The sequence below is a fragment of the Notothenia rossii genome, assembly GCF_949606895.1.
Source record: "Notothenia rossii genome assembly, chromosome: 4".
Classification (NCBI taxonomy): Eukaryota; Metazoa; Chordata; class Actinopteri; order Perciformes; family Nototheniidae; genus Notothenia; species Notothenia rossii.
This window is the reverse complement of record NC_136902.1, coordinates 46,683,408-46,697,304: the sequence shown is the minus strand read 5'-3', so window position 1 is coordinate 46,697,304 and position 13,897 is coordinate 46,683,408. Positions and strand designations below refer to the sequence as shown.

Here is a 13,897-nt window from a genome sequence, read left to right as displayed (position 1 = left end):
TTTGCCCTTATTTGGAGCAGGCTGGAGTAGGCAGGATTTGAACTCTGACGTCAGTGTCGAGCCATTAGTGGCCAACTCCGCCTACTAAGGGCTTCTCGGCAACTCTGCAGAATCCTATGGGTGACTTCACAGACCCTACGTCCATTTATATATACAGTCTATGGTTATTACCCGTCCCCTTGTGTGTTATGAAGGTTTTTATGCTGTAAACGGTCTGCAGAGTCAAACACCCTCAAAGTACACCCTGGAGGGAGTAAAACTCTAATACCTCCCCAAAACGCCTCGTTGGAGATTTCTCATTTACTTCCTGGGTATCGCTACGTAAGGATACCTAGTAGCCACGCCCAGAGCTATGTCCGCACGCTCTGCCAGGCTTTCACAAAACAAAGCTTCCCAAACCTTTCAGCGATTCATGCCGGATATGCACAGTGTAGGGCACTGAATAACGATGCTGTTCCTACTTTGTTTGGACCAGCGGGAGATTCGGGTACACAACCTGTAAGTATTCATTGTTGTTTGTGCATTTATGATGTTTAAAACAAACAAGGTATCTACCACGACTGTTTAAATGCGTAAACGTTTTTCGGACTACTAAATTGGGATCGCGGTGAAATGCTCTCCGCAGACCCATGCTCACAGCGTTATAGACCTTTTTCTTACTCAATATCAAGCCACACTTATTGTTTTTACTTCGGCTGTGAGTATTTGTGTGTGCTCAGGATGAGTTTGTCTTGTTCTTGCTGTATTTATTTCGCCATCTGCTCCTCATGAGCAGCTGCACGTCGCTTGACCAATCAGAGCACACTGGGCTCACAGGGAGGGGGGGGGGGGGGGGCGAGCTCCAACAAGCCGTTTAGGACAGAGAGTGAATACCGGTGAATACACATACTTTACAGAGATGCTGTATGAGAAACCAATGTGAGTTTGGAAAATTGCACAGTATAAATCTATTTTAGTAGACCTCAACAATGGAATCATGATCAGTAGAAATGGCCATGACATGGGACCTTTTAATCTCAAGAGTAGCTGATGTTCTGCATCCCAAAAATTATCATATCTAAGGCTGGTCTTCTGTAACTTGTCTCTTACTGTCTCCAAACAATTGATTTGAAGATGTAGGAGAAAGCTTGTGCTTTCAGTTATGTCCTGTCACAGGACAAAAGTTAAATCAGACACATTATCGATCCAACCCAAAGCAGCCACACTCACCTATATATCAGGATATCATCAGTAGAGCTGTTGTACTGGATCTGGTACATGCGGACTCCGGGTATGTGGTTCTGCGGTGGCCATCTGATGGTGGCAGAACTGGACGTAAGATCAGACACACTGACCCTCTGCAGGTCGGAACGCGCCTGACCCCCGCTTGCGTTAGACTTGATAGATGTGGGGATGTCTGAAGGCCCCGGGTCAGGTTCCAATTTAGGGTCAAAGTGTGGTGAGGGGTTGACCACTAACTCAACAGGAGCAGTGGCTTCCCCCGCCGCATTGGATGCTATGCATGTGAACTTTCCAGAATCCTACAAATATTTGAAAAAAAGAAAAGGCCGGAAAGTTTATACAGTATTTGCTTTTATGGGAATTCAGCCTCATGTAGCCAAATAGTGTATTACTAAAACAAACATTTCCCCCCTTGCTTTTACAGATGAAATAAAAGCGTGTCTTAGAAAAATTATCCTGGCAATTATTTCTTCATTTTATTTGAATTTCCTCCTAAATGCCAACACTAAGCTGCAGTTCTGGTTGTTGAACTTTAATCCTATACATATAGGTGTTATGTAATTATGGAGGATTTGAATCAAATCTAATTTTAATTTACGACACATATAAAAAGCACTGCAAAAAGTACAATTAAGACTCTGCATCTCACCCATCCTAGCATTAGAAGGCAGGAGGCGAAATGGTTGGTCTCCAGAGAGGCTTCTCAATAATCTAATTTCCCCTCCTCGACTTCTATCCTTGAGACTTAGTCCCGCCCACAGGAGATGCGAGCGGAGGACTGAGGAGGGGAACCGAGGAGAGAGGAGGGGAAGCAGCAGGCGGTTAGTGAAATTAGAACTCCTCTCCTCTGAGCGGTCATTTTAAAGAGACGTCCATTAAATATGACAGGAGGCACAGCAGCACTGATGGACAGATGTGTTCATGACGACTTATATATTTACTTCTAATTAATTGACAGTGCGGTATAATGAGACAATAACAGGCTGCAGATGCGGACATATAACACACACTTTTCACCTGTTCTACCTGCCGCCCTCTGGCAGGCTCGACAGGTGTATACAATCCAAAACAAACAGACTCAAAGACAGTTTTTTCCCAAGAGCCACCATTGTTCTTAACACCTGAAATCATACCTCTTAATCATCATAAATGTGACTCTGTACAATATTATTATAAATACATACTATTATTATTATGTATTACATTACAGATTTTATTTGTATACTCCGGGAAATAATTACTGCACTTTATTCCTTATTCCTAAGTATGTAGGCCTATGCTGTGTGTATTTGTTGTCTTATGTTGTGATGTTTTTTTTGTTTTGATGGCACCCTTGAAAGGGAGAAGTTATTATTAGCTCATTGTACATGTATAATGACATTAAACGATTATATTCTATTCTACATATATTTATATAAATATATACAATTTCAGAATCAAACAAGTATGAGAGCACTCATAATAACGTAACACAATCAGAGACTGGATATATCCCCCCCTCTCTCTGGTCGCTGAAATGGGGAATTGAAATTACGGGCCAAAAGTTGTATTTACAAGTATTACAAGTAAGCATAGAACACCAAACCAATTGAGACCCGTCTGTCCGCTGCATCTTCGCACTGTACCACACACACACCTACACACTGTGGTACATAAAAATATCCACTCTTTGTTTGTAGATATCTACTAAACTACAGCATACAAATACAGAGAGTAATGTAGGCCTGTTATACTGAGTGATATATATGATACACACTGCTCTGCTTTCTGCACGGACCTCACAGCTGTTCTCACTGTAAACATCGCGTCGCGATGAAAGCAGTTACTAAAATAATATTCAGGGGATGCATGCAGAGCTGTCATTGGCTGCGATAAGTCCGGCCGTGCGTCACGCCTCCACCGTTCCCGGAAATGCATCCGCGGAGGAGCCGTGGAGGAACTATCAGTTTATCCTCGGTTAGAGCTCCTCCAGAGAGACTCCTCTCTCCTCTCTCCTCGGTTATAGCTCCTGCAGAGAGCCTCCTCGATACTCGATGCTCGGTCCTCGATGTGCATTTAGAGAAATGAGATGTCCTTCAACATGGCGCGCTGAAATCCATTTCCGGGTCACTACCGGAGGACCGAGAAGTCGAGGAGGGGAAATTAGAGTATTGAGAAGCCTCTCAGGTAACATTCTACCTGTACTTGAACAGGCAACCCTCTTGAACCAAGACAAATCCTTACATACAGAGCTACTCCCCTTCCAAATGCTAAATCAATTCCATGTCTCCTATTTCAAGCTATTATGTATCTTAGTTCTTAATTTCATTCAGCATTAATAACTGTCAAAAACAATAACAAAGTTAATAATTCCTTATTGATTTGGAAACATGCGTAAACTCACAAAACAATGTTTTTCTAAACTCTCAACAGCATTCAAGGCAACATTATTTTTTTTCAAATGTTCTTCATAAAATGAATATAATAAGCTCACTAGTAGGCTTGGGCGGTATGACGGTATTACGGTATACCAGGGTATTTCGAAATACCGTCGGTATGATTTTCAATACCGTGACGTCACAGACTGTGCGCCAAATCATAGATGTGTTTCATTCTATTACACTGACACGGAGTTTTGACAGGGACGACATTGGTTGTAATGCACAGCACGCGCCAGCAGAGGGCAGGGGAGGGCAGTCCGTCTTTCCTGCTCTCAGAGCTCAGCACAGAGCTGAGCTGAGCAAGATGGCGGCAGCATTTGCCGGCCCCGAACTCGGATAACTAGTAAAAAAGAAAAATGCCTCTGCGCCTGTTTGGGACTATTTTGGGTTTACTCGTCGCTAGTGACTTCATCCAGCACAACGAGAGACGGAGGCACTTCTTTGGGAATGTTTAAAACGGGGTGAGTGAGTGTTGACATTTTTAATCCTATGCAACTGGTTGATGGTTTTGTAGTCGAGATCGGACGGTTTTAAAAACGAAAGCATTTACGTGCTAAACATTCACGCGAGTAATCCAATGAATCAAATGGAAATAAGGTTTTTAACACATGCACGGAATAATATTGCCAAACTAGTTAGTGAATATAGCAAACTTTATTCAATAAGTGTTAGAAATTAAAATCAATGTTTTAATGGGGAAATGTAGTTTAAACATGCCGTCAGTTTTAATGCTCTTTTATACTGAAAAACCAGAAATTCTTGTGCACAAGCAGTCAAGCTTTTATTCTGGAAATCCTTCATCTACGCATGTAGCATGTGGCTAATATAAGATTTCCTAAAGAGGTGAATTTAGTAGCGAAATGATATGGAGTGGTGCAAACCGAAGCCTACTGATTTAACACTCCAACTACAGATGTCGAGATACTACCATGCTGAATATTAAATGAAGGTACAGTTTATTTGAATACATTATTGTTTACAGACGAGAGTAGCATGTGACAACATCCGGAATGACCGGAAACCAAACGAGCCGAGAACTATTTTTTAGAGTATTGATTACAGCGTTTAGAATGTGTTAAATGAAAAGTGATGAAAGAGAATATGAGGAGAAAAGGCGTGTTGAGCATATATTGGATGTGAAAGGAGCCAATCCTCTGTTTAAATGCAACAACGGACATTGGAGACGAGGCGAGCCGGCAGGCGGGGAGGAGCAAGCAGAGGATATATAACAGCACCGGAGGAGAGATCCAAATCTTGGCTTCCCTAACGAGGAGCGGATCACAGCTGTTTGTCTGACTGAACAATATCATGCTTGTGACCAACCCGCGCCTTTTTTAATTAAAGTACCCAATTTAACTTTCACAGAGACTCCATTTAGTCTCCTTTTAAAGCTTCTCTCCTGGACGAGAGAATAACGAACACAGTTTACATAAGTCAAGTATTTACTCCCGGAAAATGTTTATGTATGATGATATATTGTTAACTTAGCTCACTATGGAAACAACGTCGGACATCTACAAACGCGTCCTGTATCCGATCTCAAAATGTGCCATTTGCACAATGTGTCATGTATGCAGCACTTGTTTTGCACTTGCGCGCACGTCGCTGCACTTTGCGAGCGTCTACCGGCTCGGGCTGCATTTTACACCGAACATATAATATACCGTTCGAAACATCTATTTGCCGCCGAACGCCACCTCACTCAAGTCGACCCAAGTCATACCGTCAGTGGCGGCTAGTGGAAAATATTTTTGGTGGGGCTGGCTGTTGATATAGTGAGTAAAAACATTTTTTGGGGGAGAAATTACCCCTTAAATTGGGACTGATACCGTCATATACCGTATACCACGGTATGATGTCAGCAAGGTATGACGGTATGAAAAAAATGATACCGCCCATGCCTATTGACTAGTCTTTACACACCAAACAGTACACATTAAATGATTATGAGCTGCAACATATTTTGGTATCTTTCAATTAAACAGCAATGCATAGAAAACAGTTTAGAATATATCAGCATATACTAATTCCATGAGAATTATAGCATGCATCTACCTTCACTGAGGCTTTGAGGATGTCCAGCGAGCCATTCTCATAGCAGATGGTTCTGGACGTGTTGCCTATAAGCTTCCCATCAGGACTGACCCAGTGAGTTGAAGGCTCAGGATCGCCGATGGACTTACAGCGTAGGCTGACCTCCTGACCCTCCATCACAAACATCTTAGAGGTGTGACGAGTAATCATTGGTGGTTCACAAACAAACTCCTCCTGTTAAGGGACATATGAAAATACACCGTTAATTAATTGCTACACAAGATTCCAGCCTGTGGAACGCATTAAGATAAGATAAACCTTAATATATCCCCGTAGGGAAAGTCAGGTGTTTTAGAAGCAACAGGAACTAGATATAAACACAGCACCAGTTACGGGGGTTGTTGTTAGCATCTGTTGCTAGCTCAGAGCTAACGGAGATTAGAAGCTGTTTCAACAATAAGGAGAGGGAGAGTCCTCTCCTGTCAGACTGAAAGGCTGAGATAACGTCAGTTTAGGTGAGGTAAAGGACTCGCTGAGTGATTAGATTGTAAACTTTAGTCTAAGTTATCTCAGTGGGTCTCAAACGATTTGATCATCTATGTAAACAAATATTTGCATCTATTTAATATAGTTGTACAAAATAAGTTAATAAATCATTCCAATGTGTACTATAGGTCAGTAAAAGATTCAAAACACAGTTTGAAGGGGAGTGATTAGTAAAATATGCATAAATAACAAGAAAGAATGCAGACTAGGAGAGAGGAGTTTATTAAATATTTGTTATTGGTTGTGAGCATATTCTAATGTTTTTTGATTGTTCTGTTTCATATGAGTTTTGAGAGATGTATCCCAATGTTACCCTCAAAGTGCATCAGGTGCATTTAACTTCAATTTAAAGAAAAAAATCTTCTTAGTTACCATCAACCTCTTAAGCCCTGAGCCTGTTTTTCAGGTTTCAGGCTCCAAAATGCCACGAACACAGCAAAGACTATATCTTCAGTTCTAAAAGGGGTACATTAATAATCTTTTCTCTCAAAGCAAGGTTACATCTGTGAGTTGGATGTAGAAGTGTCAGAATCAATATAGATGTTTTTATTTTAAAGTAAATTCAGATGGAACATAGTAAAAACATGTAAATTATAATGTCCGCCAAAAGAAACCCCATTACTTATAGTGAAAACCACCCTTGAATGATGGGTTAGTAGACTAAAAGCTAGGAATCCATATTATAACATATAATAAGTACCCTGTATCAAGATTGATGCAAAACAAGTGAAATTTGACCTTTTTAGAGAGGTTTAGAAAAATAAAGTCCAGGCGGACTCACCTCTGGGTAATTTGGGAACCATCGGTTCCATTTGACCTTTTTCACTGTAAAAAAAATTGTATTACTTTGAATTATCACTATAGGTATTCATTCCATCCAAATACAACTGTTGTGAAAAAATTAAAAATTAAAAAAACATACTCTGTTATCCTCTTAGGCCCCACAATGCTAACAGTGAGCCTCTGGATTAGCCCCGAGCGAAAAATGCTAACCTATTACTGCACCTAAAATCACTCCGAGCTACCTTATTACTTATCCCAGCTGCACATCCAACACATCGTTTATAATCATAAAGACACAGAATCTAACGGTGCCCACCTTAACACTGAAAGATACAATCTTGCAACATTATCAACAAAAACGTAAATCAAAAGAAGTGGCGCTAGGTAGCTACACAATGCTAACATGGCTTACCTTTGTCTTTGTCTGGTCTAAACTGGTCTTCAATGGCATTAAAACGATAACAACGATGATGTAGTTCATCCATAGGTTAATATCCAATGTGGCTGTGTCCCCTTTGAAATGTTCTGATAATCAAAGCAATAAGCAATAAAACTGCAATTCCGTTATCTGCTGTCCGCTCTGTGCTCCGTGCGCTCTGGGTCCTGCAATTCCTGCTTCCTTATGGTGGTAAACAATAAATGAAGTCGGCTGCGTAATGTTCTTACGCTGGCTGGCATTCTTCATACTTTACGCAGGATCATATCTCTGGAACCCATTGGTCGATTTGGGTGATTTACACCTTTTTCTTAACCAAAATGTCCAATAGAATCGAGGGGCGGTTCCCAAATCCACGTAAAAATTACCATTGCGGACGTCATAGAGAAGCAAACAAAGCACATCTGAAAGTACAAGCCTGGACGGCAAAACTTTATACCCAGTATATTGCCATAAATATGATGGTGGATTATCAGTAAAAAATTATATGTGACACAAAGACATTGGATTAACCTTGAGCGGCGTTTTTATTCCGGCGAATACAACTATTGATCACAAATCAAAAAAGGTAAGACGTAATTATTGTAATAGTTTTGAAACCAGATGTTGTTTACTTTCTCTTTTCTGGCTGATAGCTCCGCAATTTGGGGTCCTACAGTGAGGACATTACATGTGTGGGATCTGTGGAGTCTCAGCTTTAATCGGATCTCTTGTTTGTGCAGTGACGATAAGTAATAAGCGCATTGCTACCGTGAGTGCTGTGCAAAAGTCCGTTAGCATTGGTTAGCATTTTTTCGCTCCATGCTAATTCAAAGGCTTGGTATTACTCTTGTGTTTCTTTTTGCTAAAAATGGTTCATATTGTTAGTTAGCTGAGTTTCTTATCGTTAAAAGGGTATGGAACATTAATAGTTTCATAAATGTTAAGAAGCCCTGATACATAGTCTCGTAAAAAAACGGAAGGGGGGGGTCCACTGGGGGGACCCTCGTTGTTAAGAGGTTAAAAAAAGGTTGGGAGCTACTGTAATTTATAGGGATGTAACGATATACCGAATATCGCGGTATTGCGGTAAATAAATGTCCCAATACCGTCGTGAGACTGACCAAATCTACCGCGATTTAAAAAAAAATTCATTAAAAAAATATATACTCTTTTTTTTTTAACACTTTATTTTTTTTAAACATTTATTTCACCAGGTGGTCCCATTGAGGTCGTCAATCTCTTTTTCAAGAGGGACCTGTCCAACATGGCAGCTAGTAGGTTACAACATGAACATAAAACAAGAGATAACACAAAAGGACATCGTATTTACAGGGCTACATTTACACACCTAGAGACATTGACAAGTACCAACAATATATGTATATCTCGCCCTGTCAATAAGCCTCACCTTCTTGGCAAAAACTGTATTGTTTTTGAAGTGGTGGAGAGACCATGCACAGTTTGACCCACTGCTGTCACCCATGGCCAAAGCATATCTCTCCTTCCCACTGAGGTGGCGTTAGACTTTTTCGCTGTCCGTCATTTTGAAAGACAGGATCGTAAAATATCCGTCATAATCATACTTGCCAACCCTCCCGATTTTCGCGGGAGGCTCCCGATTTCACTGCCCTCTCCCGGTTTCCTCCTGGGGTTATATTTATTCTGCATTTCTCCCGATTTCTGACAAAATCTGATTTACTCACGACTGTTTCCACTCGAACTTTAATACAGCTACACCATTGTTTGGTTTCCATGGTAGCGCGTCAAGCGCGCGCAACTGAAAGTCTGAGAGGGTGAGGCAGATAGTCACAGAACAAGAATCAAACTCTACCCTCTGCTCACTCCTTTCCTGTATAATACAGGTCCAGCCCACACATATGCTCCATCAAGACAGTGCACTTAGAACTACAATAAGCATGTTAATGTTAATCTAATACTTGTTGGCAAGTATGGTCATAATCCCTTATTACCCGTCGGGTCTGAACAGTTCACGAGAGAGCACGCTCGTGAACTGTCATCGGGGGGGGGGCGGTGTTATGCCGTGTGTGCATGCACCTCGCGGGAGCGCGCATAGCGTAAAGCAAAACCTCCCAGACATGTATTGATCTGTACGGCAAAGTACGTTTTGGAAACTATATCATTTCCTTTTGGAGGGCATGCATAACACGGCATAACACCAGAGCCTCACTGCGGGGAAACGCTGGCGCTGTTCCGAGTTTGTTCTAACGCGACCACTGCTGTCCCAGCAACATCAGTACCAAGCGAGAGAGTTTTTCCAGAGCAGGGGATATTGTAAATGCCAAAACATCCCAGCTTATAAATACCTGGAAATGTGGACATTCTCATATTCCTAAAAACCTGTCTGATGATGCTGAGTGAGTGACTAGTGAGTTTGAGTTGAGTTACTTGAAAAACTAAAGTGAAACTTGATTTATTATATTGCAGGGTCTGATTATTAAATATCCTTGTTTATTTGTGAGATGCAGTGGCACAAAGAACATTCCTACTTTGTTTGGTAGTACTAGTAGGTACTAAAACACTGGTTTTCTTGTTCCAGTCTGTTACTGTCGCTTTGTTTTTGACACTTTAAAATACTGCTATCCAACCAAAATGCTGTACAAATCAGATTTATTATGTAATAAAGAAAAAATTTCCGAGTAAAAAACTGTTTTATTGAGAAGAAAAAAAAACGTACCGTGGACTTGTTGTCGCGATATTATCGTACCGTGAGTTTTTGGTATCGTTACATCCCTAGTAATTTAACCAGGAAAAGAGAATGGCTGAAAATGAAATGTCTCCTCTAAATCAGGGGTTCCCAACCCCCGGGAGGGGTTACTGCCTCCGTGATAGATAAATGTAATTATAATGAAGCCAGCTGCAATGGATCATTGATCCACCAGGGGGTTCAGTGGGGTTCCACACTGGAGCTCATGTTAAATAAAGTCAGATACAGTACGCTGGATGTACAGCGGAACTTTTTCTAAGATCCATAAGTCACGGATATCATACTCTGTGCTAAATAAGAGACATATTATCATTTACAAAACATCACCATGTTGTTATTTAACAAAATAATGTTGTTTAGTCGAAAAAGACGAACAGGAGGAAATGCAGCCCGGCTCTCGATTTTTAATCCTAATTTAATCATCATCTTCACCACGATCATTTATGTTTATGTTTGCCGAATTGACATGAAATCACTGACACATATGAATATACTGTATTCAACTTCATTAAAATGTTATTAACGTGCCTAAACTCAGTAATCCACTAAAAATATTTATATTTTAATGGAGCCTCGTCGGCAGATCAGGATCCCAAATCGTGGCGGAGGGATCCTGATCTGCATGACGGGTGCTATTTTCCCCATAAGGAACAAGTCGCTGCAAATTATCCCGCTTATTACACGGCCACATTCTCAACAAAGTAACGACATGACTCCCAGTATTAATTGAAATGCTTTAATGGATTTAGAAAATGTTCTTATTGATTTAAAAAATAGTTGTATGTATTGATTTTAAATTGAAATGTCTCCGCTAAGAAAAATAATCCGTTGTTACCGTTTTTTAAACAGTGTGAATGAAACGGCAGCTCTCAGCTGTGTATTTACACAACTAATGGCCCATCAACCACAGCTCTCTCCCCCCCCCTCCCCCCCTGATCTTTCTTCTCCAGCAGCTAAATTAACTGTAGGTTACTCTGAGTGACCATAGACTGTATGTGACAAGCTTACAGTTAGTGACGTAACAACACCATAAAAGCTGGTGGGTTGAAAGCAATACGGGAGGTAAAAATAACTAGAATAATTGTGATTCATTTATTGTGGATTTTATGTTTTTAGGTATAAAATGTTATGTAATTCAGGCATATAGTTCACCCTTCTCTAAAAGCCTTCAACAATGACAATATTCATAGTAATTTAATAAATCCTTCCAACACACATTGTAAAAAATAGCCTACTGTAAGTTAAGAAATCATTCCAATATGTACATCTTCTGATGTAACAACAATAACATTATAAATAGTAACATAGCTGAACATGGTATTGCACATTTAGCTTTGAGTGTTACTGACCTGAGATGTTTTTATTACATGAATTAAGGTGACAGAGGCTTTTTAACATACAGGGATGCAAACTCATCAGGTATGAAAAAGGTGACAAGGATCAGAGCCCCCGGGTCCCCCACCCCACAGAATATCGGCTTTAAAATTAGGAATAACAGAGGATATTAGCAGAACAACTAAAGCAGCAGTGTTAATAATAACAGAAACGCCAAAGAGTCACATCTAATAGAAATATATAAAAGCATTTATTTTTAATTGTGTAACAGTCAGTTTATAATTTTGGCAGCACTGTTGAGCATTTTGAAAATGTACTTTCATGCCTCTGTGCAAGGCTTAGTCTTTCTATCTTTATAGCCACATGGTGTAAAGTAACTAAGTTCATAAACTCAACAAGTACTATACTTGGGCATAATTTTGAGATACTTGTACTTTATTTAAGTATTTCAATGTTTTGCTACTTTGTTCTTCTACCCCACTACAGTTCAGAGGTACATGGTGTACTTCTACTCCACTACATGTATTTAATACCTTTAGTTACTTCACAGATGTGGATGAATGATGTGAAATATAATCAAGTGTTAAATCAGACTTTAGTTCTACCTGGAGTAAATCCACAAGCTACCCTGCAGTATACAAAGTCATTCAAACTAGCTGCACCTTTACCAGCTTTGAGAACACTTTCATGATCAATCATTATAAAACATATCATATATATTATTCTGAAATGGACCAATCTGCACAATGACTACTTTTACTGTCGCTACTTTCACTATATTTTGATGAGAATACTTTTCTACTTTTACTTGAGGAACATTTTGAATGCAGGACTTTTACTGTAACAGAGTATTCCTACACTCTGGTACTTCTACTTGTACTCAAGTACAAGATCTGAGTACTTTTACTTCTACTCTAGTACAAGATCTGAGTACTTCTACTTTTACTCAAGTACAAGATCTGAGTACTTCTCCTTTTACTCAAATACAAGATCTGTGTGCTTCAACTTTTACTCAAGTACAAGACCTGAGTGCTTCTACTTTTACTCAAGTACAAGATCCATGTGCTTCTACTTTTACTCAAGTACAAGATCTGAGTACTTTTACTCAAGTACAATATATATATATATACTTATACCACCTCTGTTTATAGTCTATGAAAAAAACTATTAGAAATAGAAGGCTAAAGCTAATGTTAGAGGATAGTGACAATATATGCTAGCTAGCTAGCTCAACGTTTCCTTAAATAATATTGCCACAGAAAAACTTTTCAGTTCACATCACGCTCTGCCGCTCCAACAGGGATCTCTGCTCTGAACACCTGAGCGGACCGTTCTAACAGCTGTTCACCAGCGGTCCAGTCTGTGCCACAGTGACTCCGGACGCACAGTTAATATTAACGAACGCACCCGTAGGTAATGTAGCTGCTGAAGCTAGACCATCATGTCGGAGCAGCAGAGCCTTATTATACATCCACCATGAGCAGAGCCGACAGGCAGGAAGACTCGAGCACACAGCTCGTACTTCATTATAAAATATATAAAAAAAGGACACCATGCGTGTCATGATGGCACATAACAGCTCACGGCCGCAGATTACTCCGGGTCCCAGACCCCCCCATACCCCAAAAATATATTTATTGCAGATCTACATGGATCACACAAACGACCTATTTTGGATTCAAAACGGCAAATTTCGCCGAAAGGTGACAAGTTTGCATCACTGAACATAGACAGAGCACAACTGAAACATAACATCTGAAACGATCTAACAACATAATACACTTGTGGGGATGCAGCTTGGGATGTGAGGAGTGAGGGACACGGCTTAGAACGGGCGTGTCGCCTGGCAGGACAGGAGAGTGTGTGCACCAGTCTTCCTTGATCTATGAATTCATGTCCGTGACACCCACTGCTGCCCACAGCTGTTTTATAGAAGGAAAAACTCCTTCACTTCATGAAAGTGTTTTAACCACACACACCTCTACACACACGACGGGTGTTATTTTCCCCATAAGGAACAAGTCGCTGCAAATTATCCCGCTTATTACATGGCCACATTCTCAACAAAGTAACAACATGACTCCCAATATTAATCTAAATGCTTTTATGGATTTAGAAAATGTTTTTATTGATTTAAAAAATAGTTGTATTGATTTAAAAAATAGTTGTATGTATTGATTTAAATTGACATGCATCCGCTAAGAAAAATAGTCCGTTGTTACCGTTTTTTAAACAGTCTGAATGAAACGGCAGCTCTCAGCTGTGTATTTACACAACTAATGGCCCATCAACCACAGCTCTCTCCCCCCCTCCCCCCATGATCTTTCTTCTCGAGCAGCTAAATTAACTGTAGGTTACTCTGAGTGAAAAGCTTACAGTTAGACACAACACTGTCATTGCAAGTGACCCTCAGTT

At 40.2% G+C, this 13,897-nt stretch overlaps 1 protein-coding gene across 1 annotated transcript in view; it reads right to left on the bottom strand.

Moving 5' to 3' along the window:
- LOC307035191 (leucine-rich repeat and fibronectin type III domain-containing protein 1-like protein) overlaps positions 1-13,897 on the bottom strand; it is a 429,933-nt gene that overhangs the window by 49,849 nt on the left and 366,187 nt on the right. Inside the window, exons 8-9 of the mRNA XM_079674257.1 lie at positions 5,697-5,909; positions 1,210-1,520 (exon numbers count right to left, since the gene is read on the bottom strand). Of these exons, the coding sequence (XP_079530383.1) occupies positions 1,210-1,520; positions 5,697-5,909 (524 nt within the window). The remainder of the gene's footprint in view (positions 1-1,209; positions 1,521-5,696; positions 5,910-13,897) is intronic.